General features: G+C 40.4%; 1 protein-coding gene across 1 annotated transcript in view; it reads right to left on the bottom strand.

Annotated features, from left to right (window-relative positions):
• Positions 1-1,400: 1,400 nt before the first annotated feature.
• Positions 1,401-26,069, bottom strand: part of LOC149445162 (cytochrome P450 2C8-like) — a 40,631-nt gene continuing 15,962 nt past the window's right edge. Inside the window, exons 3-9 of the mRNA XM_089654210.1 lie at positions 24,549-24,698; positions 23,390-23,550; positions 12,363-12,539; positions 9,779-9,920; positions 5,519-5,706; positions 2,971-3,112; positions 1,401-1,814 (exon numbers count right to left, since the gene is read on the bottom strand). Of these exons, the coding sequence (XP_089510336.1) occupies positions 1,633-1,814; positions 2,971-3,112; positions 5,519-5,706; positions 9,779-9,920; positions 12,363-12,539; positions 23,390-23,550; positions 24,549-24,698 (1,142 nt within the window). The 3' untranslated portion in view covers positions 1,401-1,632. The remainder of the gene's footprint in view (positions 1,815-2,970; positions 3,113-5,518; positions 5,707-9,778; positions 9,921-12,362; positions 12,540-23,389; positions 23,551-24,548; positions 24,699-26,069) is intronic.

Raw genomic sequence — 26,069 nt, 5'->3', positions numbered from 1 at the left:
TTGATGCTATACTCTGATTAAAAAAGTCTTCCTTTAATATTTATGAGCAGGGTATATAAAATAATGGTGAAGGTGTAAACTAGCTCAAATGTACAAACTACATCAGAGCAGTCTTCATATTTGTTACCATTTGTTTTGCATGGACTCTTTTATGTACACCACATGCACTATTGTGAAAAATTAATAGATCACTTATGAATTTATGTTTTAGTTTTATTCAATATAATGCAGCACTTTTCCCATTTGATTCAGTCCTCATACTACCCAACACTGAATATCAATGTTGTACAAATAAGGTCTTAATACTATACACTGTGTATAAAAGGTGTACGTGAGCTACCAGCTATGTATATAACATAGTATGCTTTAAGTAGCTTGTGTTTCCATCAAGCCCCAGTCCCCACCAGTTCAACTAAACAAGGACCCAGAGTTAGATGTGTTGGATCTAGGGCCTTTGCCTCTAGGTCGCAAAGGAGTAGTACTGGAGGATACACGGGGTAATAACCAATATCTAGGCTTCATCTATTTTTATATGACCTCCTTATAGTCAATATCTTATCTTTCAGTGTATAGAAAGAGAAAACAGTTGGACCAGAGGTTTATAATAATAATTCTTACCAGTCCCAAAATGGCAGTATTAATGTCGTCTAAGTATATGTATTCTGTGGGGATCCAGAAGTGAACGAAAATGTCCCAAAAACCTTAATTTCCATATATAGCATTAGAAAGTGCCCCTCTTCAAATGTGAATGGTTAAGCCGCTGTGGGGCATATCTCCAATCCATCTTGCACATCTGTCCCCCAGCTGCGTGTGCTCCATCATGGCCTTTAGTTTTTCTGGAGTCAGGGTACCACCCTGCCAATTCCAGCGGGATGACGTTACTGAGCCAGAAGGCCAGCACATGCTAGCTTCGCCTTCCAACAGGGAAGCTCAGTGAGGCATTGAAGAAGCATATCCAGTCACCTACCTGCCCAAGAAGAGAGTAAAACATCTCCCAGTTGTCAACGGCTTGTTAGATTTACACTTAATCCGCCAGAGGTGTGTGTACAACTCCCCCCCTCTGTCAGGTCCATGTGATGTACAGACCTGGCAGCAAAAGGGTTCAATTGCTTTTACTGCTTGATTAGATTTTAAGTACTTCAGTGTTCATGATCTGGGCAAAGGTTCAATTTAAATTTAAACCAGGCTGACCTAATGCTATAAATTTATAAATGCGATAAATCTTACCCTATATTTTATGCTTTTTGTGTTCTTGTTCCTGCCCTTCCTTACATTTCACCTGCAGGTTTAAAATTATAGGAACTTATATTTCACATAATCACCCTGAAGGCCAACTTTCATCTCCTCCTTCCTACAAGTTCAGAATCTCCAGAGATCTTGCAAGAGCAGCACACAGGGGCTTCAGGTATTCGCTATTCTTTTTATTACTATTGTCAGTTTGGTTTTGTGCAAAATTCTAAAAAGGTCAGATCATACTGAACATGAAGATTTTGATTTCTAGATATGGTTCAAAGTTATTTCATTTGCAAAATGGTAAGCCTAGAATGACTGCAATATACAATAAAATGTGTACTGCCAAAACAAAAATAGTTGTCAGTGTGACATCATGTTTGATGTTGCATGAGGTGTATTTCACCGAGGGACAGCAAACATCTTGTAATTCCGAGCTCTTGAAGCGTTGGTGTTGGGCTCTGGGGTGATCTCTAGGTCCTTCCTGTCCACTGTAGGTTTTAAAGTAAATGTTTGCAGTATAGTAATAAAAAACAAGAAAAGTTCCATACGAGCCAGCCCTTCTCCTGCACAAACGCGTTTACCTAGAGAAAATGGGAAAAGAAAATGAGCATTTCAATACCATTACAAAGCCAACCTGCAGGGCAGACTCATGCTTGTCAGTAACCTGGTGCCCAGGGACAACTGATTCTAGGCTGGTGATGCTGAAGGTCAGGGCTTTAGAACTCTATGCATAGGTTTCTTAGCAGATACTGTGATTACATATTTAGTTTTATTCTGTTTTTTAAACATTTTATACAATTGTATACCTTAAAGCCCAACTTGATAAATGTAAACTCCTACCCATCCCTCTGTCTGATCCCTGGGTTAAGAAAAAAAACTCTCTAAATTCCCATTTTCACTTACCTTAAGCTATGGTCATGTCATCATCCAGCGCCGGGTACTTCTTGCTGTTTATTTCCTGGTGGGTCCTTCTTCTAGATGGTTAGTTAAGACTTTCTATTAGGATCCAGAAGAAGCCTGATCTCAGACAGCGGGAAGTGAAGGGTGCCAGCTGATGATTAACATGTGGGCACTTAACTAGCGTTCCTTGCAGGTGGAAACAGTGTCAGCAAGGGACCTGGATGGGGAACTCAGTTGAGTATAACTGACTTCATCAGGTAAGGAAAAAACATCAGTTGGCAGGAATGGTTAGACTGGGGTGGGGGGGGAGGAGGGATGGGAAAAAAATAGATTTTTGCCTTGAGCTGGACTTTAACAAACCACATTCTTGACCAAGGAGAGGAAAAGTATTGGCGCCCATGATCTGACTCCACTGCAGTCTTCTGGTTGTAGGGCAGCTATACAGCACAAATGATTGCCATGAAACTGCAGTTCTGTCCAGAGGATAAAACTTCAAAAAGCAAAAATCAAAGCAAATTAATGAATGCCCTAGTAAGTGTTGTCTATCTGGGATTCATTTTGATACATATTTATATTTTTACTCTTTACATTCATATGTATATTAAATTTCAACATCCATACTGTGCTATAATATGGAGGACATGTTGTGGAGGCTTGGATTGAATTGCTTTTTTTGGATTAGAGAGAGTCACTGTATAATAAAAATCACACAGGTTGAATTGGATGGACCTTTGTATTAATTCAATTTTATAAATGATGTAACTATGCATGGGTCTTAGATAGTTTTTGGTTCATAGAATGGATTTCCACTTTAATCATCACAAAGTTCTATGGTACCTGCAGAAAACGGCATGAAGGCATCATTCTTCTTAAAGGCCCCATTCTCTTCAAGAAAGTGGCCTGGATCAAACTGAGTTGGGTTCTTAAACCAATTAGGGTCTTTTAAGACAGATGTTAGTATAGGAGCCACCACAGTGTTCTGAAATGAAAATAATAATAGGAACTAAATTATTGTCTTTGAGCTTCTTCAGAATCAATTTAAATTGTGTTGTTCTATAAATCAAGCCTTGGCAACCTCAGGTGCTCTAGCTACAAGGAACTACAAATGGGGTATCATAATAATAATATAAAACTTTGACATTAAATACTGAAGTGATATCTGCAGCAACAAATCAGATTGTTATTTTGATTTTCCAACTGCCATCTAAAAAGCTTAGTTGGGCATCAGTAGAAGTATAACTTTGGGAGCCTGTAATGTGTATAGTCTACCCGCCCTGCTTCTCGCATTACCAGTCACTTTCTAACTTCTATGGCAGGTTTGATTCTGATTGGACACATCTTGAAACATCAGAAACATCTTGGTACAGGCATTCTTTTACATAAGGCTGTATGTAGAGCAGAAGAGAAGCTTCAGTGAATCTTCCAGCATCTCAAATAGGCACATTCCAGGATCACCAGTCTAAAGCCAAAATGGAGTGTGGTGGACCTGTGCAGTTCAGCAATGTTTGAATGAAAAACTGAAGTATTGATCAGGTTGCCTGAGCTTGCTATATTCATCTCAAGGTTTCCTTGTGCATCTTTAAACTACTGCATGTAATTCTAGGTCTTTGTCACAGCATAACTCTATACAATTCAGATATGAAGTGTATCCTAGATTGTAAGCTCGAAAGAGCAGGACCCTTGACCCCCTCGTGTTTTGTTTTGTTACTGTACTGTCTCATGTTCTGTCCCCCATTACAATGTACAGCGCTGAGCAAACCTTTTAGCGCTATATAAATACTGTATTATAATAATAATAATAATATTCTATGGGGTTGAAATACTGAAAGCAAATGGGCTGTGCAAAATAAAATTACTATTTTCAAAGAAATCTACACTTAACTTAGTCAATGAGGTGAAGCTCTGCTGACTTCCATCATCAAATCATGTGCAAGCCGAATGCTGTTTTTTTAGTATTCTTGCCAATGATTGGGTATCCTTTGCAAAGTGAATTTTCACTATATTAGCTAGGCTTAGGGAAAATCCCTTTACTAGTACATATTCCCCTGCAAGTGAACAGTCTATTTGCCATTAGTGAACATAAAAATATTATAGATGTGGTAATCTAGTGGCAACGGGTAAAAAAGACCAAAATCCATTATATTTACTATATTCTAAATTATTTAGGCATATAAAAATATTGCTGTAATACCGATTATCCAGAGGAAGGAAAAAAATTCCATTGAGGAAGCTGCATTCATTCTGACAGTGAGGGAAATGTTTTGTAAAATGTTTTAATGGTATTAATCATTGGACCTGGATTAAACAGTTAATTCATGAATTAGCTAACTATAACTAGACATGCCATTGCTGCTAGGAATTACATCCAGTTCACATTAAAATTCACATGTCTTGTTGATGATCACCATCCTGTTTGAAAAACAGTTTAAAAAAATAACCACAGCTGGTATGAGGAACTCCCTTAAATGTTGATGAAGAAATGTTTTCAAAGGTAAGTGGATACCTACAGGTGACTTTTAGGCCGCTTTCACAAGGCCCCTTTCACAAGGGGCAGACTCCTTTTAGGCCCCTTTCACAAGGGGCAGAGTCCTTTTTGATATGCAGGGGATCTGATCCCCTGCTGATCTGAGTAGAGGCGGCAGATGATAGGCCTGTGTCCACTCAGTTTCTGTAGCTGATTGCCCTCCAGTTCCCTTCTGTTTCTTTGTAAGTGGATTAGATTGGATTTGATTGGAGGTAGGTGGATATAAACAGACAAAAGTCCATTTACACTCACTGGTCCACAGGCCTGAAAAACTGACAGGCAAACCTGATCAGATCCTTCATGTGAATGGGGTCTTACGAACCTTGGGTTTGTTTGTTTGTTTGTTTGTTTGTTTTTCTTATAAACCTCTAAAATACTTTCCTTGTATTAACTATAGCCCTTCTAATATGCTTTGCCATTGTTATCAACCTCTGGTATGTTCTTCATATAGTTAGATCACTAAAACAATGCAGAGTGCTTTACTAGTCTGTAAATTCCTTAAATTGTTTCTTCTTTTAGGCTTAAAAAGGAAAAATACGAAACAATGGGGTTTATTTACTAAATATAAATATACTGTGCACTGCAACAACACTTCAAGTGCATGGCAGGTGCAGTCACTTTAGATCCGAGGGGAAGCTCTGGAATTATTTCTTTCATCCAATCATGTGCAAGCAAAAATGTTGTTTTTTATTGTTCTTGCTTTTTCCTCTCTAATCTAGAGCAACCAACTGCACTTTCAAGCCTATTTTCCTTTAGTAAATAAACCCCATAGTCTTGCTAAAAACTGATTGCTAACAATACACGAGTGCACTTTGTACTATGTTCTTTATGAACATTAGTCCTACACATCTTTGAAGTCACCTTGGGAATGTGGTATCCCCGGAAGGTGGTGTCTTTGCTGGTTGCATGTAATAATCCTACAGGAAAAATATCAGCAAATCTCTGAATTTCATGTATAACAGCATCTGTATATGGCATCTTGCTCCTGTCCTCCACAGATGGAAGGCGATCTTGTCCAATAACGGTGTCAATCTCTGTCTGCACCTTTTCTGTAGATTGCATAAAAATTATGAAATAATTTAATTATAGATTTCATCATACAAAAATAATAACAGTAGTTATGACCAGCAAGTATGCAAACTTTCACACAAAGGCAGAACACACGCTAGAAGACTTGAGCCATGTATACATTACAGTACATGCTCCATACATTTCAAGGGAATCTTCCAGAAAAAAAACAGCTGCAGAGGAAACTTCTAAACTGCCTTAGGCTGGCCATACACTATACAATTTTCTTACAATTTTCTTTCCAATTTCTGCCCAATTTCCTTTAGATTTACCTTCAACTATGTAGTGCAAGGGCCTGCCTAATTGGATACAATTGAAAGTGTTATTTAGGTTTGACCTCCTATTATATGTTTTTTGGTAAATCTAAAGCAAAAATCTCAAGAAAATTGTATAATGTATGGCCAGCCTTATAAATTTCGAGGGCTGGAGCAAGAGTCCAGAGTTGCTGCCAACACCATGAGTTCCACAGGAAGCACCCCTTGCACTTTCAGGGTCCCAAACACCAAAGAACAAGATCAGCCTTCACAACAGAGTAGTGAGAGGCCACTGGCCCCAACCTCATTACCCTCTTGAAAGGATAGTGCAACCCTATCTAGGAACTTAATTTGGGGCTTGCCCTTTTTACTGTGTGATCCAAAATCTTGAGCGCTCCAACACGGGAATCTAGGCCCCAATATTTAGTACCATACTGGCCAGTGGGAAAGGTTTTTAGGATACTCTAGTACCCCTCAGCTTCTAGGCGAGCATCATTCCCCCCTCCCCCAGATTTAGGATACAGGTACCTGGATTGGGTCTAGAAATAATTTGTTTTTGCATTGTTGTTTTTGTAATGTACAACATTGTTTTAATTTGTGGCTGTTTATTTCAGTTGACATTTTTTGTTGTTGCCTCATTGGGTGTTTAGACAATACATGCTCCTTCTTCAATCTTCATGTGTCAGAGGGTGTGGCATTGCCTGAAGGGTCGTTCTCATCCGGAATCATGGGACCTATCCATCAGCCTTTCCTTCAGGGGTAAATGCTACAGTGATAATATCCTTGCCCATTATAATGTTGAACCATATACTTATATTAAAATTTAGAGTTTGTGTTTGAGTTAAAGAGTGGTTTAGGATTTAGTGGTTTGGTTAAAATGGAACTTTAGGCACAATTTAAAATGCAAGTTCCACCAAGAGAAGCAAAACTATGAAGTTTTTCTCTTATCGATCCCTCACCTTTTCTATATTATTGCTTGATCTGTAAAGTCACTGCAGGCATGCATGCACACTATCTACTTCAGTTCTTGCAGATAAGAGATTCTGGGAATGTAAATGATAAACTTGCTGATGAGGGTAACTCCTATTTGTACAGAACAAAGACACCTCACACCTGATTGCTATGTAACATACCTTTGGTTAAGTAATATAAATATTTATAGTGCCGCGCTCCTATTTTTATATATATATAGCTAAATCAAATCTACTCTCATTCTAATAAATACATAAATTGATACCTAAAAAGATAATACATAAATCACTGTGATTAGTGAAAAAGAAATAAATAAATTGTGAATCTCTGTGACTTGTGAATCAATTAAGAGTGGATGAATATAAATAAATCAAAAACCTTAATTGATGTGGCTGATATCAATCAAACAAAAATCCTTAATTAATGTGACTAATAAATGGATATAAATTAGGTATAAAAACCTAAATCTGTGCCACTCTAATCATATATAATCAATCCATCAATTTTGTGCAAAAACATATATAAATGTGCAAGTGCAATCAATAAAGTCCATAAATAAAGTCTTTTAAAAAAGTGCAATGTGCAGGTGAATTCCTTAATCCCTCTCGCCAGGTGCCTTGTGGTCTCCCTATGCGCTCACCTTGATATTTGCCTAAATAAATTCAGGCAAATAAACTTTTAATCCTTCCAGGACTGATGGGATAATACTCATGTATAAGATGTTCCAAGAGGTGGGTGTAGATCAATTGGGATCCTCCTGTGCTCTCCTCTTTCTCTTTGTGCAGCTGCTCATAGGTGGATATTTTGACCAGCTCTATAGGAATCTCCTAAGTTCCCCTCCTGGGGTCACCTCCTTCTCATATCCTCCTTTCTCCAGCATGGGGAATATAGGTTAGATGAAGAAAAGAAGAGAAAAGACCATGGTGCCTTATCCTTTTGTATAAAGGGAATTTATTACTGCCAGTTACGGTATTACACAGCGGTTTATGGCTCTTTTGAGATCCAGGACAGCATAGGTTACATCAGTCAGTAGTGAGTGAGTAATACTCTGCCTCTGCCTCTGTCTCCCTGCCTGCCTCTGTCAGCGCTGGAATCGCCGAGCCTCTCTGATGCAACGTCGTGACGAGAGCCCCTCCCCTGGGAGGATTAAAAGTTTATTTGCCTGAATTTATTTCATTTATTTATTTCCATTTATTAGTCACATTAATTAAGGATTATTGATTGATTGATATCAGCCACATCAATTAAGGTTTTTGATTTATTTATATTCATCCATTCTTAATTGATTCACAAGTCACAGAGATTCACAATTTATTTCTTTTTCACTAATCACAGTGATTTATGTATTATCTTTTTAGGTATCAATTTATGTATTTATTAGAATGAGAGTAGATTAGATTTAGCTATATATATATAAAAATAGGAGCGCGGAACTATAAATATTTATATTACTGTACAAACACTAGCAAGTGAGTCTGTGTAAGTGCCAGCGCACCAAGCACATTATATTAGTAGATAATTATTTATAACCCACTGAATACCTCATTCATAATAGCTCACAAGTATTCACAATTTACAGCATACCTTTGGTTAAGGCTGCTTTCACACAGGAGGACTGATCGGGTCTGCCTATCCAATTGGGCCATGTGTCTGTTTACACCCGCCTGCATTCAATCCGCTAAGAACAGATGGATGACAGTTGGTTGTAAGCAGACATGCGGTTCATTTACATCTGACCTCCACATAGAGAAGAGTGCGCTGTGTCCATTCCAATTTGCACAAGCACGGACATGGACCTCTCATCCGCCTGCTCAGAGGGGATCAGTAGATAGATTCCTCATGATGCAGGGGAATCCATTTACATCTGACCTCCCCATAGAGAAGAGTGTGCTGTGTCCATATCCGCTTTGCACAAGCACAGACATGGACCTGTCATACGCCTGCTCAGAGGGGATCAGTAGATAGATTCCTCATGATGCAGGGGAACCCATTTACATCTGACCTCCCTATAGAGAACAATATGCTGTGTCCATGTCCACTTTGCACAAGCACAGACACAGAACTGTCATCAGATAGATTCCTCGTCACATAGTTACATAGATAGTCTGGCTGAAAAAAAGACAAAAGTCCATCCAGTTCAACCATTAAAAAAAAAAAAAAAAAAAGTTATAATCCTATAACAACAATTGATCCAGAGGAAGGCAAAAAAACAGCAAAGCATGATCCAATTTGCTCCTGCATGGGAAAAAATTCCTTCCTGATCCCCAGAGAGGCAATTGGATATTCCCTGGATCAACTTTACCTATAAATGTTAGTATCCAGTTATATTCTGTGTATCTAAGAAAGAATCCAGGACTTTTTTTAAAGAAATCCACGGAGCTGGCCAGAACCAACTCTTGAGGGAGTCTATTCCACATTTTTACAGCTCTCACTGAAGAAACCTTTCCATGTTTGGAGATTACATTTCTTTTCCTCCAGACGTAAAGTGTGCCCCCTTGTCCTCTGTGATGACCTCAGGGGGAATAACTCTACACCGAGTTCACTATATGAACCACTGATTTATTTATACATGTTGATCATATCAACCCTTTTGGGGTTGCAGTCCACTCATTTGAAAAGGGCCTTACAAACAAGAAATATGATTAGCAGGTCAAATGAGGACTTGATGATGACATGTGCTTTGTTTCCAATTTAAATTAACCTTAATTTTATCCCTTTTTGTAGTATAAAAAACATTTTTTTTAAACAAAGCTATAATATGGCCAGTAGCGCCACAGATGGATTTGGAGCAACAAATAATGTACAGTATAAGGAGCAGAGGTAATACCTTGTATCTCTGGGTGTTTCAGCATTATTAGGAAAGCATATCTCAGAGTACTACTTGTAGTCTCTGTACCAGCAAAGAATAAGTCAAGGACTGATCCCAATAGGTTTTCCTCGTGATATTCCGTATTTGGGTTTTCTCTCTCCTGAAAGAAAAAGACACAATTGTAGGTAAATGTCTATATATGCTTATTGTATAACAAACCAAGACGCAAATAAATAAAAAAAAAACAGGCAGATGGGCTACCAGCCATGATACCTATATGTAAGGTATATTCTTAGTTATTTAGGTACTCCCTACTTGTTATTTTTGTTTTTTTTTTCTAGGCTTACATCTATGCATTTTTTTAGTGCATCTTCAGATCTGCAGAAAAACACTGCAGGCCATTTAACCTTATTTATGTGCAATACAAGAACCTTATATAACATCAACAGCTCTTATTTCAGAAACCAAGATGGCCACGGCGGAATCGTGTATGCGAAGTAGCGTGTGCTCAAGGTTCGTCAGAGGTGATATCATCAAGGGCACGAGGTGACATCAACTCTGAGGAAACATGTTGGACGGAGCTGGAACACATGCAACTGCGCATGCTTGATTCCGCCATGGCCATCTTGGTTTTTGGAAAAAGAGCTGTTTGTGTGATATGAAGTGCGTGGTGCCATGACCTTTGTAAAGTAAATGCATTTAGCACATTAAGCTGGTGTTTTTACCTGGATTACACCATGGAGAGCACTTCTTTTCTCTTTCATTATATAATTTCAAAACTGAGCATATGTGAACTGTGATATATAACAAAGTAGCAGTACAATCGTTTCACATGTGGTTCTGAGGGAAGCATCTTGGAGTAACACACAAGCGCTGGTTGACCACTCTTTATTGTGGGTCATATAATTCCAGTAAGCTTCCCTCTTTTGTGCACCGAGGTGTTGTGTGGTTTTAAAAGTGGGAAAGTTGGTGGCTTTTGTGATCCACATATATCACTCCCCTCATGATTGGAAGACTGCTGAATACAAGTTTGGTTCTTTATTTGGACTTTCTGATTTATCTTATTATTATATTGTGACGCATATTAGTTTGTATTTATTTTTATTGGGTGATTGTATTGCACATATATTAGTTGTTTTCATATCTTCATTTTAGCATTGTACTATTGTTCTGTGATACTTTGTTATGCTAAGTATTATAGTACTGTGCTAGCTGCTACTCACTTCAATATTCACTAGAGCCCTAGAGTGTTTTTTTTTTCCAGTTTAACCACTTGCCTTCCGGAGGATTTACCCCTCTTCCTAACCAGGCCATTTTTTGTGATACTGCGCTGTGTTACTTTAACTGACAATTGTGCAGTCATGCAACGCTGCTCCCAAATGGAATTTACGGCCTTTTTTTCCCCACAAATAGAGCTTTCTTTCTGTGGTATTTGATTGTCTGTGCGTTTGTATTTTTTTTGCATTATAAGCAAAAAAAGACCGACAATTTTGAACAAAAAACCAATACTTTTGACTTTTTGCTATTGAACATGTCCAGTAAAAAATTTTTGAAAAATCTAATTTTGTCATAAATTTAGGCCAAAATGTATTCTACTACATGTCTTTGCTAAAACAAAAATGCCATTATGTGTAAATTAATTGGTTTACGTGAAAGTTATAGCGTTTACATCTGACGATATATATACTGGATTTTTTTTTTTTACTAGTATTGGTGGCGATCAGCGACTTATAACGGGACTGCGGAGGGTATTCTAACACTGAGGGGAACTGAATTGGTGTCACTGACATTCCCAGTGATACCAATACAGTGATCAGTGCTAATAAAAAGCACTGACACTGTACTAATGGCATGGGCAGGAAGGGGTTAACATGTGGAGCGATCAAAGGGTTAACTGTGTGCTGTTTTACTATGGAGGCTGTGTGTGTGTTTCACTGTGAGCACACTGCTTTGTATGGCTGCGCTATGCAGAGCCATACAAAGAAGTGTGCAGGAGCTGACAGGGGAGAGATCTGTATTGTTTACATACAGGTCTCTGCCCCATTGGAAATCCTCGGAGATCGGCGAGTGCTGGTGGGGAATCACCGGCGATTGACAGAGCAGCGAATGGCGGTGCACGACCCTACTCAGCACTGCAAAATCATATGTATATATACGTGATTTTGCACACCCATGCTCCCTGTAGCAGTATTTCTGCTATAGGGTGGTATGGAAGCGGTTAACATCAATATATAGCTTGCCATTGGCCAAAATAAAAAATGCAAGATGCATCAAAAGTACACATGAAAAACATGCAGCAAAAAGGCGCCACAAAAACACATCAAGCGCACATGCATAGATGTGAACCTAGCCTTAGGCAGGAAGTCAGCAACCTTGCTGAATATCTGCAGTTCAGTAATTAGTTACAAGACCAACAGATCCCATTAACATATTTCAAAAATGTATTTCTGTGTACAGTTTGTCTGCCCTCTGAAAATATTCTATAGGTTATCTGCTAAAAGTATTTTTACTACTTAAAATAATAATATTTTCTCCAGACTCAACATAAAAGAGACAAATGTTTCCCCATCAATCCACCAGCTTCAGTCATTCCTGGACTCACCTCTTCCATCTTTATGAGGAAACAGTCTATGAAGTCTTGTGGACTGTTCTCATCCAGAACTTCTTGGTGTGACTTCACTGTCTCCCTTATAAATGCCCTCAGCTTTTCAAAATTGATAAACATTTTCTGATGGGGTCCAGGAAGTTTGCTTATCAGTTTTGGGAACATGCCTAGGATCTAAAACAAAAATGTGGTTTTAATATAGAATGTCAATAAATCAACATGCTCTGAATTTATTTCACAAGATAATATAAGCCTCAGAGTTGTCACTCTCTCTGTAAGGTTTCCTGTCGTTGGATAAATTATTACATTCAATTCAGGAAGGTTGATGGATGGTTGGCCAGTTTTAGGCCAAGTCTTTCGTAGAGATGAATCCAATATATCACCAGCACACCATATTTAGGCAAACAGACAGATCATTTTAATGTCAACAAATTAAATCTGTAATGTTTCAAGCCCACTATGGGCCTCTTTCTCTTAGCAGTGACATGGGGTTAGGGTCACTGCCTCCTGAAGGAAGAGTCTTTAGGGGCCTCAAAGTCTTACTGCTTTGTGTTGGTGACATTGAAGTACCCAGTCTATTTATATAAACATTGTGTGTTGGTGATATCTTGAATTGGACATATGCTTTTGGCAGCTCCATCCACCATTTTACAACAGCATCCCAGCATATCACTGGATCTCATTGTTATATGGAGTGACCTGGACTTTTTTGGAGGTGATTTACAAAAACTAATGCACACATAATATGGTGCAGCTGTGCATAGTAACCAATCAGCTTCCAAATTCAGCTTGCTCAATTAAGCTTTGACAATTAATACCTAGAAGCTGATTGCTTACCATGCACAGCTGCACCAGATTCTGTGTGCCCCAGTTTTAGTAAGTCTCTCTCCTTGTATTTTTGGAAGAAATGAGACATTGCATAGTGCAACCTCAGTGTTTCTATCCCTTGGGACTTCAATGGTAAAATCTCCCAGCTGGAAATCTATGCTCAACTCATTATGCCCTACTCCCCAGATATATTTTCATACATAATAAAGGTTCTTCACCATAGTAACAAAAAATTAAAGGTCAGCAGCTTCAAATACTGTAGCTGCTAACTTAAGAAAACACTTACCTGTCCAGCGCTGTCCTCACCTAAGCAGTTCTTCACCGGCCAGCATTTTAACTGTGGGCAGCCAGCTTTGACTCCTTGCGGCTTCACCTCTGGCTGCCCACTGCACAGTGTGAATGGTCCTGTACCCTTCTGCCACCTGTGATGTGTCCCTAAAGGCTGCAGGCAAGGTGGGGGGACTTCAAATGAATCTGCTGTGCAAATCTGACCAGAAGTGGGATCAGGTACCTGTCAAAACCAGGTACCAACTTGCCCTCCCCAAAAATTAGTAACAACTAACACTAGAATGTACTGTTGGAGGCAGCATAGGCTTTATGTGCAGAACACTATACAGTATTGCCAAAAGTATTGGGCCAGCCCTCCAAATCATTGGATTCAGGTGTTCCAATCACCTCCATGGCCACAGGTGTATAAAATCAAGCACCTAGGCATGCAGACTGCTTCTACAAACATTTGTGTAAGAATGGGTCACTCTCAGGAGCTCAGTGTATTCAATCATCGTACCGTGATAGGTTGCCACCTGTGCAATAAGTCCATCCATGAAATGTCCTTGTTGCTGAATATTGCACGGTCAGCTGTTAGTGGTATTATAATAAAGTGAAAGCAACTGGGAACAACAGCAACTCAATCACAAAGTGGTAGGCCATGTAAAATGACAGAGCGGGGTTAGTGCATGCTGAAGTGCACAGAAGTTGCCAACTGTCTGCAGAGTCAATAGCTATAGACCTCCAAACTTTGGGTGGCCTTCAGATTAGTACAACAACAGTGTGTAGAGAGCTTCATGGAATGGGTTTCCATGACCGAGCAGCTGCATCCAAGCCTTACATCACCAAGTGCAATGCAAAGTGTTGGATGCAGTGGTGTAAAGCATGCTGTCACTGGACTCTCTGGAGTGACAAATCACGCTTCTCTGTCTGGCAATCCAATAAACGTGTCCGGGGTTTGGCGCTTGCCAGGACATCAGTGCCTGACCTCACAAATGCGCTTCTGGAAGAATGGTCAAACACTCCCGTAGATACACTCCTAAACCTTGTGGACAGCCTTCCCAGAAGAGTGGAAGCTGTTATAGGTGCAAAGGGTGAGCCAACTCAATATTGAAACCTACGGACTAAGACTGGGATGCCATTAAAGTTCATGTGCATGTAAAGGCAGGTGTCCCAATACTTTTGGCAATATATTGTACGTTTTACAGTACAGACCATCAAACAATGATCGGTTCATGTTTCCTCAATTATAACAAGATTTCTGACTTCTCTCAACATCTCCTTAACCCTTTCCACTACAGTGAAATAGGCTTTGGCTAATGATGTCCAGATGTGTCAATTATCTGGGTATGCAAAAGCTTACACCATGAAATCCTAAAAGAGCTACTGTAGGTAATGTTTTTCAATGATTGATGAAGTTTATATTTCCTTAAAGAATGCATATGTAATGTATACCTTGTTATCCGTGGCATAACATCCATGCATGCAGAGCATGTAGGGCACACAAGCCCCATGGAAAGGGGGGCCCACTGTGCTCTGATCCATATTGCACACATGGTAGAGACAAGTTTGAGGTTCTGAAGCTGACTCCTATCTCTACCAGTGCTTGGCTCCTGTCACAGCATCCTGTGTGACTCTTGCTGCCTGGAAGCTGCAGCCAGCTGTTTGGTAGTGAGTCTGACATCATGGGGGGGGGGGGAGGTGATGATGTCATCCTAACCACCAAGAGCCTTGGGGAAAGGAAAACTCCCATAGAGCTGAGAACTATCTGAGGTCTGAGGAGGGAGGTGGAATTGTGCACAATATGACAGACTGATGAGGAAGAGGGGGGTGTACTTATTGTACTGGGGGACAGACTGCAGCCCCTTATGTAATGTGCCCCCATGTAAAGTACCTTCCTGTGCCCCCATGTAATGTGCCCCCACATAATGTGCCCTCCTGCCCCTGAATACTGGGCCCTATGTACCTCCTGTAAACTGCCCTGGTGACCCCTATAGTTTGCCGTGCTGACCCCATGTTTTGCCCTGCTAAACCCCTGTTCTCTGCCCTGCTGACCTCTTGTGCTCTGCCCTGCTAATCCCCTGTACAGTGATTATCTCAGGTTTAACCCATAATTGAGCATCTGTGCAGAAAAAAAGCAAGCTCAAGGTTCTATTAAAACAGTACATTTTAATATTTATTCTAATACTTAAAGTGTTACTAAACCCACAACAGTGAAATCAGTCTATATATGCAGTAAAGCATGCTTGTTATACTCACTGTGGAACCTAAGGATAACCTTATCCTTTGCATTGTGTAAAAAGGATGTTTGGTCCTGTATTCTCTGATCCTTCCCTTCTTCCAGTGTCCTCCTCTTACAGTATCTCCTGATAAGACATATTGTGTGGAGACACTCTGCACATGCTCAGTTTGGTGTGTATTGGTAGAGAGGGGTTTTTTTTGTCTTGGGAGAGTGCATGTGATCAGCACAGGGCCAATCAGCACACTGCAGACAGAGGTCGGGGGTTCTGCATCCTCCTAGAGTAAAATGAAAACTCCTCCTATAAGCTTTAACAAGTGCTCAGCTGGACACTGATAGAAGTCACAACACTGCTATATATAGTTGCAAGAAAAAGTATGTGAACCCCTTGGGATTACGTGGAGTTTTGCATGAATTGGGCATAAAATGTGCTCTGAACGTCATCTAAGTCACAACAATAGAAGAACACAGTCTGCTGAACATAATACTACACAAACATTAGATGTTGCCATGGTTTAATTGCACATAACATGTAAACATTTACAGTGCATGGAGGAAAAAGTATGTGAACCTTTGGACTTAATAACTGACCATCCTTTGGCAGCAATAACCTCAACCAAACATTTCCTGTAGTTGCAGATCAGACCTGCACAACGATCTGGAGTCATTTTGGACCACTCCTCTTCACAAAACTGTTTCAGTGTAGCAATATTCTTGGGATGTCTGGTGTGAATTGCTCTCTTAAGATCATGCCACAGCATTTCAATCGGGTTGAGGTCAGGACTCTGACTGGGCCACTCCAGAAGGCGTATTCTGTGCTGTTGCAGCCATTTTTTGGTTGAATTACTTGTATGCTTTGGGTCATTGTCCTGTTGCATCACCCATCCTCTGCAGAGCTTCAGTTGGCGGACAGATGGTCGTACGTTTTCCTGCAAAATGTCTTGTTAAACTCTGGAATTCATTTTCCCATCAATGACAACAATCCATCCAGGCCCTGAGGCAGCAAAGCAGCCCCAAACCATGATGCTCCCTCCGCCATGTTTTACAGTGGGAATGAGGTTTTGATGTTGGTGTGCTGTGCCTTTTTTTCTCCACACACAGTGCTGTGTATTCTTCCCAAACAACTCAATCTTGGTTTCATCTGTCCACAGTATATGTTGCCAGTAGTGCTGTGGAACATCCAGGTGCTCTTTTGCAAACTTCAAACATGCTGCAATATTCTTTTTGGACAGCAATGGCTTCCTCCGTGGTGTCCTCCCATGTACTCCATTCTTGTTTAATGTTTTCCTTATTGTAGATGTGTCAACAAAAATGTTAGCATGTGCCAGAGATTTCTGTAGATCTTTAGCTGACAGTCTGGAATTCTTCTTTACCTCATGCAGCAATCTGCGCTGTGCTCTTGCAGTCATTTTTACAGGATGACCACGCCTAGGGAGAGTAGCAACAGTGCTAAACTTTCTCCATTTGTAGACAGTCTGTCTTACCGTGGACACATGAACATCAAGGCTTTTGGAGATACTTTTGTAACCCTTTCCAGCTTCATGCAAGTCAACAATTCTTGATGGTAGGTCTTCTGAGTGCTCTTTTCTGCGAGGCATGGTTCACATCAGACAGTGCTTCTTGAAACCAGTAAACCCAAAACAGGTGTGTGTTTTTTAAGGGCAGGACAGCTATCAGCAACACATCCAATATCATCACACTGATTGAAGTCAAGGTTGGCTCACTCCTGGCTCCAATTAGCTCTGGGAGAAGTCATTAAGCTAGGGCCTCTCATACTTTTTAATCCCTGCACTGTGAATGTTTACATGTTATGTGCAATTAAACCATGGCAACATCTAATGTTTGTGTAGTATTATGTTCAGCAGACTGTGTTCTTCTATTGTTGTGACTTAGATGACGTTCAGAGCACATTTTATGCCCAATTCATGCAAAACTCCACATAATCCCAAGGGGTTCACATACTTTTTCTTGCAACTGTACTGCTGATGAGAAAATGTATTTAGTAATTTCTATTTACTAAAACAATTGCACTTCCATGTTGTGTGTACTGTGGGAGACCAGATATAGTGAATGCAGGGTCCTGGGTTTAGCAACACTTTAATGGTATTTCTAAAAATAGTTGCTTTATCAACAGCTTGCTGATCACACCAATGTTCCGTGAGCTGTAGATCAGAATATTATTTCAGGGGTTCTCCAAGATCTCAAACTTTTCACCAAGAGTTAATCCAAGGTAAAAAGGTTCATTACAGATTCCTGCACCATACACACCATAGTGTGCTGCACTACGTATATACACTCTGTCTCTGTCTGCCTCACAGGAGACACACTGTTAGTAGCCTTACTTACTTGCAGTCCCAGTCTCTCTGGTTTGGTATCCATGATGCAGAAACCTGTGTCCCAGTCCACCTGGTAAACTGTGGATGGTAGATTATTTGGCATCAGCTGAAACAGCAGCTCCTCACATGGACTCCAGAATGGGATTCCCGCTGTCAGCCATTCTCACACAGTGCAGACTACACAAGCATGTTTGGCCCCCCAGATGGAGCTGAGAGCTAGTCTGCCCTTTGGCACCAGCTCCACTCTTCCGGCCTCCGCCTCCTGGCGCATTAACACCACTTAACCCTTCCTCTTCCAAACGCAACTCGTCTTCAACATCTCACCATCTCCACTGCAAACAGTTCCTGAATAAAGGCCAATGCCCTCCTTTAGCTCACGCACTGTGAAGTTGCACGTCACTGGCTGCATTCTCTTTACACAAACTTCCTTTTCAATTTCCCTTAGCAACAGCTGCCTGTGCTAGGCGGGAATTCAGGACTGAGCCCCCACATGTAGCGCAGACCTGGGACTGGTCTGATTGGCCACAGATTCTTCTCCCCAATAAGTACACAGGAGCAAGGCACACAGTTCACAGTCACTTGAGTCAAGTTATTTTGCTGAAAAACTGGGATAGATTGATGGTGAAAAAATCATAAAATTTCCTCCAGGTCCCAAAATCACTCAGCTCCACCAGAGCATGGGATCTCATAACATATCAAAAAATGGCTTGGGAGTCTCTAGTAAAATATCCATTAGAAAATAAAAAATAGAAAGCTAATTTTGGACTCTAGACCAAACCTACATAGAGCTGGGTCCCTGTAAGTACGATATGTAAACCTAGACCAATGCACCATAAAAGCCAGTCTTTATTATACACATATCATGTAGACAAATCTATATTCATACATAATCCCCATGTCGCTTTGTTTATACCGTACAGGTACTACTAAATAAACATATTCATTTTTGTACATACAAAGGTGGATTCCAAATATTTAAATATTAGCTATAGGTGAAAGAAACACATATAAATCTCCATAACAGTTCCATATAGCACACCCGAAAAACTATATTTCTTCACATATAAATAAATATTAAAGTGCAAAATGTCCTTGTGACGGAAGAGTAGGCAGGACAGAACACACTCGGAGGATGATAAACACACAAAGTTTTATTGAAATATGGGAGACACTCAATCAGGGTAGGAAGGTAGCGTCCGGGTACCCAAAAAAAGGGGAAAAGAGGGGCGGGGCCCAAAACAATTGTAATCCGGCCCATGGTAGGGCGATTTGGGTAGCAATGGCCCAAACAAGTATTAATCCAGGCAGGGTAATGGAGATTCACAGATAGTCCAGGCAGGGAAAATAGGGAGGTTTACAGACATTCCAGGCAGGGCAAATAGGGGGATTCATGGACAGTCCAGGCAGGGAAAATAGGGAGGTTCACAGACAGTCCAGGCAGGGAAAATAGGGAGGTTTCCAGATATTCCAGACAGGGCAAATAGGGGGATTCATGGACAGTCCAGGCAGGGAAAATAGGGAGGTTCACAGACAGTCCAGGCAGGGCAAATAGGGGGATTCATGGACAGTCCAGGCAGGGAGGATAGAGAGGTTCACCGACTCCTCCGCGACTTCGCCAAGGAGAGGTGCTACCCGCACCACAGGGGGCGTTTCCTCCTGTCCTGCACAGCCTTTGATGTAGGCTGGTGCAGGACAGGAGAAATCTGCAAGGAGGGAGGGAGGGGTGGATCAAAGGGAGAGGGAGCGGAGGGACAGCAGGCAAGGGGGGTAGGGGGGGTGGACCATGACAGTCCTCTTCAGAGGAATATCATAAGTAGAGATGAGCGAAGTATTCAAAAATTCGATTCGGCTGATTCGGCGAATTTCAGGAAGAAATTCGATTCGATGCGAATTTATTCGCTACGAAGATAACTTATAAAAAGGGTTTCTAGGCTTCAGAGAGCCTTTAAATTAGTGCAGAACACTGTACCTTTAATTTAAATGCCCTTGGAGATGAGGAAGGAGAAGGAGAAGGATGAGAAGAAGGAGAAGGAGAAGGATGAGAAGAAGGAGAAGGAGAAGGATGAGAAGAAGGAGAAGGATGAGAAGAAGGAGAAGGATGAGAAGAAGGAGAAGGAGAAGGATGAGAAGAAGGAGAAGGAGAAGGATGAGAAGAAGGAGAAGGATGAGAAGATGGAGAAGGAGAAGGATGAGAAGAAGGAGAAGGAGAAGGATGAGAAGAAGGAGAAGGATGAGAAGAAGGAGAAGGATGAGAAGAAGGAGAAGGATGAGAAGAAGGATGAGAAGAAGGAGAAGGATGAGAAGAAGGAGAAGGATGAGAAGAAGGAGAAGGATGAGAAGAAGGAGAAGGATGAGAAGAAGGAGAAGGATGAGAAGAAGGATGAGAAGAAGGAGAAGGATGAGAAGAAGGATGAGAAGAAGGAGAAGGATGAGAAGAAGGAGAAGGATGAGAAGAAGGAGAAGGATGAGAAGAAGGATGAGAAGAAGGAGAAGGATGAGAAGAAGGATGAGAAGAAGGAGAAGGATGAGAAGAAGGAGAAGGATGAGAAGAAGGAGAAGGATGAGAAGAAGGATGAGAAGAAGGATGAGAAGAAGGAGAAGGATGATTAGAAGGACAGTTCTGTGACAGTTTCTGTCTATTTCTGACAGTTCTGTGACATTCACTCCATACAGCGGTTTCAACCGCTGTATGGAGTGAATGTCCCAGAACTGTCAGAAATAGCCTATTTCTGACAGTTCTGGGACATTCACTCCATACAGCGGTTGAAACATTGTATCTATTTGTTTCCATAAATGGATCCATTTATGGAAACAATTAGATACAATGTTTCAACCGCTGTATGGAGTGAATGTCACAGAACTGTCAGAAATAGTCTATTTCTGACAGTTCTGTGACATTCACTCCATACAGCGGTTTCAACCGCTGTATGGAGGGAATGTCCCAGAACTGTCAGAAATAGTCTATTTCTGACAGTTCTGGGACATTCACTCCATACAGCGGTTGAAACATTGTATCTATTTTTTTCCATAAATGACATTCTGCAGATACACTTAGAGGAGCTCTGCAGATACACTTTTTGCCGGCTTGGAATTAATCTTATTTTCATCCTACTTCTTCTTCTTCTTCATCCTCATCCTCATAAGAAGAAGAAGAGGATGAGGATGAAGAAGAAGAAGTAGGATGAAAATAAGATTAATTCCAAGCCGGCAAAAAGTGTATCTGCAGAGCTCCTCTAAGTGTATCTGCAGAATGTCATTTATGGAAAAAAATAGATACAATGTTTCAACCGCTGTATGGAGTGAATGTCCCAGAACTGTCAGAAATAGACTATTTCTGACAGTTCTGTGACATTCACTCCATACAGCGGTTGAAACATTGTATCTATTTGTTTCCATAAATGACATTCTGCAGATACACTTAGAGGAGCTCTGCAGATACACTTTTTGCCGGCTTGGAATTATTCTTATTTTCATCCTACTTCTTCTTTTTCTTCATCCTCATCCTCTTCTTCTTCTTCTGAGGATGAGGATGAAGAAGAACAAGAAGAAGAAGAAGTAGGATGAAAATAAGATTAATTCCAAGCCGGCAAAAAGTGTATCTGCAGAGCTCCTCTAAGTGTATCTGCAGAATAGAGGAGCTCTGCAGATACACTTTTTGCCGGCTTGGAATTCTTCTTATTTTCATCCTACTTCTTCTTCTTCTTCATCCTCATCCTCTTCTTCTTCTTCTGAGGATGAGGATGAAGAAGAAGAAGAAGAAGTAGGATGAAAATAAGAAGAATTCCAAGCCGGCAAAAAGTGTATCTGCAGAGCTCCTCTAAGTGTATCTGCAGAATAGAGGAGCTCTGCAGATACACTTTTTGCCGGCTTGGAATTATTCTTATTTTCATCCTACTTCTTCTTCTTCTTCTTCTTCATCCTCATCCTCAGAAGAAGAAGAAGAGGATGAGGATGAGGATGAAGAGGAAGAAGAAGAAGAAGTATGATGAAAATAAGATTAATTCCAAGCCGGCAAAAAGTGTATCTGCAGAGCTCCTCTATTCTGCAGATACACTTAGAGGAGCTCTGCAGATACACTTTTTGCCGGCTTGGAATTATTCTTATTTTCATCCTACTTCTTCTTCTTCTTCTTCTTCATCCTCATCCTCTTCTTCTTCTTCTGAGGATGAGGATGAAGAAGAAGAAGAAGAAGTAGAATGAAAATAAGAATTCCAAACCGGCAAAAAGTGTATGTGCAGAGTTCGTCTATTTCTGACAGTTCTCTGACAGCTCCTTCACATGTACAGCAGTTGAAACATCTGTATCCTAAATGGAAACTAATAGATACAATGTTTCAACCGCTGTACATGTGAAGGAACTGTCAGAGAAATGTCAGAAATAGCGGAGCTCTCTGCAGGGACACTTTTGCCGGCTGATCGGGAAAAATTTGATTCGCGCACCCGAAGTAGGCAAATTTTCGGATTCGACACGAATCAAATTTTTCCTGAAATTCGTATCGAATTCCGGTTCGCCTGGTTCAATTCGCTCATCTCTAATCATAAGTAATGCACATCAAAGTGTATATTCTAACTGCCAGGGAACAGAATCTTATATGTGCTTCTTTCATCTGTAACCAATATTTAAATATTTGGAATCTGCCTCTGTATGTAAAAAAATGAATATGTTTATTTAGTAGTACCTGTACGGTATAAACAAAGCGATATGGGGATTATGTATAACTTTAGATTTGTCTATGTGATATGTGTATATTAAAGGTTGACGTTTATAGTGAATTGGTCTAGGTTTACATATAGTACTCACAGTGACCCAGCTCTATGTAGGTTTGGTCTAGAGTCCAAAATTAGCTTTCTATTTTTTGTTTTCTAATAGATTGAGAGTGAGCCTTGGAATACTCCAAGAAACGTCTAACAAACTGTAGCTGAGAACTCTAATCTGCTCTTTCAGGGTAAAACCACCCTCATTAAAATGAAGAATAAACTGATTCTAAGCAGCAGGAGTAAAATCCTGGATGTACTGTGAAAGCTCTCCTGAGTAAAGCAAAGGAAAGTCTCTAAAATACAAAAAGGTTGGTACTCACTGTGCCTTGGATATTGTGTTGCATCTGCAGTTCATCAAAAAAAAAAAATCAAGCAGACAGTTGCTACTTACTCCAACAATGGTTACCCAGCAATTTCTGCTGTTAGCCATAAATGTGAAGATAGACGAAAATAAAATGCATCAGGTGACAATTATTTCATTTTTCTAAGTAACTTCAGACATTAAAAAAGCTATCATGGGTTCATAAAACACACTTCAATGGCAAACACATTGCAGCTGTCCAAGAATTTATTCCTGATTTGCCTCTATATATTCACCTGACCAGATCTAGAGTTCATACTCCTGAAGATCTCTCTGATATATTCCAGAAGGGTCATAAACTTCTTGTCCTCATAGTCAAATCTCTTTCCGAACACAACAGAGCAGATGACATTGGAGACAGCTAATCCCAGCAGGTATGTTGGGTCAAACGGAGCGTCTGTTGTGAAAGTTAAAAAGCTAGTCACTCTATAAATGGATACACCACCATATAGGCTTGAGTTGAAGAAGATGAAAACAAGTGCGCAATACTGTACAAAGTTGCTGAGCACTCAGATCTACCAGACAGCAAGAGGATCTGTCTAGTGTTTCTAGTTTACATCTAGCAACAAGGCAAATCTGTATCATGTAGAGAAAGAAGTAATCTCATACAACATTCACAAAATGTATATAAAAGAATTGGTAATTTGCCAAATGATCAGATAGAGAGTAACTGTAAATTGCAATTTACCAAACAGGTGCAAAGTTAGAAGCGATAATGAAAAACAAGTTCAGGGTGGGAAAAACATGCACATACTGCAGAATAATGAAAACTGTACAAATAGGGATTTTTCACAAGTCATTCCTCTAAGAATCAATCAGGTTAACGTGACTGCATAGCATAGTCTCTATAAGACTCTTTTACATCAAAGAGACAAGCTGATAGTCAACACTTCAGTAAAATAGTACAGAAATCAGATACTTGTGATTATCTTCATAATCAAGTCCAGATAACTCTGGTAACACACACGTGAACAACTGGAGTAAGCCAAGAACAAAGGGCCACCACACTGGAACTGGAGTACTTTGGTAGCTATCGGGAAGAGGCTTTCCAGAGTAGTGGGTCTTCAAGAGAAACTGTGTGTTATTAATTTCTGGCACACCATTTCTGACTGCAGAAGGCCTCTCCCCTGACTGCATATCATTTACCCAGCTACCTCATATATCTTATCAGATGTGGCCCATCTGAGCTGTTGAGGGATGGAAGGTGATAAATTGATACTCCCTTGGCATATCCAGGAAGCCAGAGAGTTGTGGGAAATGGGCACTCTGCTACAGGTACAGTTTAAGGTACAAGGAAAGAAAAGTAAACAAATATATTTTCTTTTATTTTCTACTATGGATCTGAGGAAGTATATCTGAGAATAATTGCAAACTGACCTCATCTCTGTCACCTACCTTTTTCTTTCATGAATTGCTCTTTCAGGTTCTGAGCCTCTTCCTGAATCCTCTCCTCAATACTTCTCTTCCCCATTCCAAAATTTCTCAAGGTCATTAGAGCGAAGCGTCTCATTGTCTTCCACCTTTCTCCATTACTCATGACAATCCCTAGAACATTGCAGAAGAGTGTTTGTTTACAGATTGCAATGGCTGCAAACTTATGAAATCTGGTTGAGTGAACAATCTTGCGCTGTCTCCTGAAATAAATCTATTTCGCCACAATATGTCATCCTCCAGGTTGAACATTGTCCTTCAGAAGGGGACATGCTGTGAATGCAGGCCATCGTGGATCTTCTCTCTGTAATCACAGTAAAACAATACAGAAAAAGGAGCCAACATCATCATGTCAGCTCTTTTCCTTATCAAGGGCTACCCACCATTGAACAAGAAGCAGAAAATACAAACTGGGGACCCCTGGAAGGGGGGCATAGAGAGTGAGTCCTGAGGTTTCAGTTGGGCTCTAATAGGGCTTTAAAGGATCTGGCATCTCAAACCTTTTTTGTTCATCCCTCTGATCTCCATTTGACTTTTACTGGTGGCATAAGTTTCCAGGCTTCAGCTCTAAGCATCTCCCAGGGGGATGGTAAATGAATGGACCCTAGCTGTGGGCACAGAACTTTGCTTTAAAGTTAGATAATTCAGGCTTTTAGAACTAAAGTAAAACTAGGATCAGAGTGGAGTAGAGAAGAGGCTTTTCTGGATAGTAAGCTAATGGCAGGCACATTATGGTGCCTTCTCCAAGGCTGTCTACTGGCTTCAAAGCTGAACTCCATGTATGATCTTAGTTGCATACTTAACGCATCACTGTAGGAACCCCTGTGGAAACTGACAATCACTCTACTAGTCGGTGCAGCTACTACAGTAATTGTTCACTTCCAAAGCAGTCCTGTGGATATGAGATATGCCTACATATATTAGTCCAAGTTGGACCAATGTAAGCATACAATTAAGATCATACCTGAAATTCAGGTTTAAGTCAATGCTAATGATTTTAGGAAATTGATCAATAAAGACCATTCATTGAATTTTTTTGGCAAAAAAGTAGTTCAGGTTGAACATTGTCCTTCAGAAGGGGACATGCTGTGAATGCAGGCCATCGTGGATCTTCTCTCTGTAATCACAGTAAAACAATACAGAAAAAGGAGCCAACATCATCATGTCAGCTCTTTTCCTTATCAAGGGCTACCCACCATTGAACAAGAAGCAGAAAATACAAACTGGGGACCCCTGGAAGGGGGGCATAGAGAGTGAGTCCTGAGGTTTCAGTTGGGCTCTAATAGGGCTTTAAAGGATCTGGCATCTCAAACCTTTTTTGTTCATCCCTCTGATCTCCATTTGACTTTTACTGGTGGCATAAGTTTCCAGGCTTCAGCTCTAAGCATCTCCCAGGGGGATGGTAAATGAATGGACCCTAGCTGTGGGCACAGAACTTTGCTTTAAAGTTAGATAATTCAGGCTTTTAGAACTAAAGTAAAACTA

Source organism: Staurois parvus, unplaced genomic scaffold (assembly GCF_062004578.1).
Source record: "Staurois parvus isolate SC_StPar_1 unplaced genomic scaffold, SC_StPar_1.0 ptg000746l, whole genome shotgun sequence".
Classification (NCBI taxonomy): domain Eukaryota; kingdom Metazoa; phylum Chordata; class Amphibia; order Anura; family Ranidae; genus Staurois; species Staurois parvus.
This window is presented reverse-complemented; position numbering and strand designations above follow the sequence as displayed.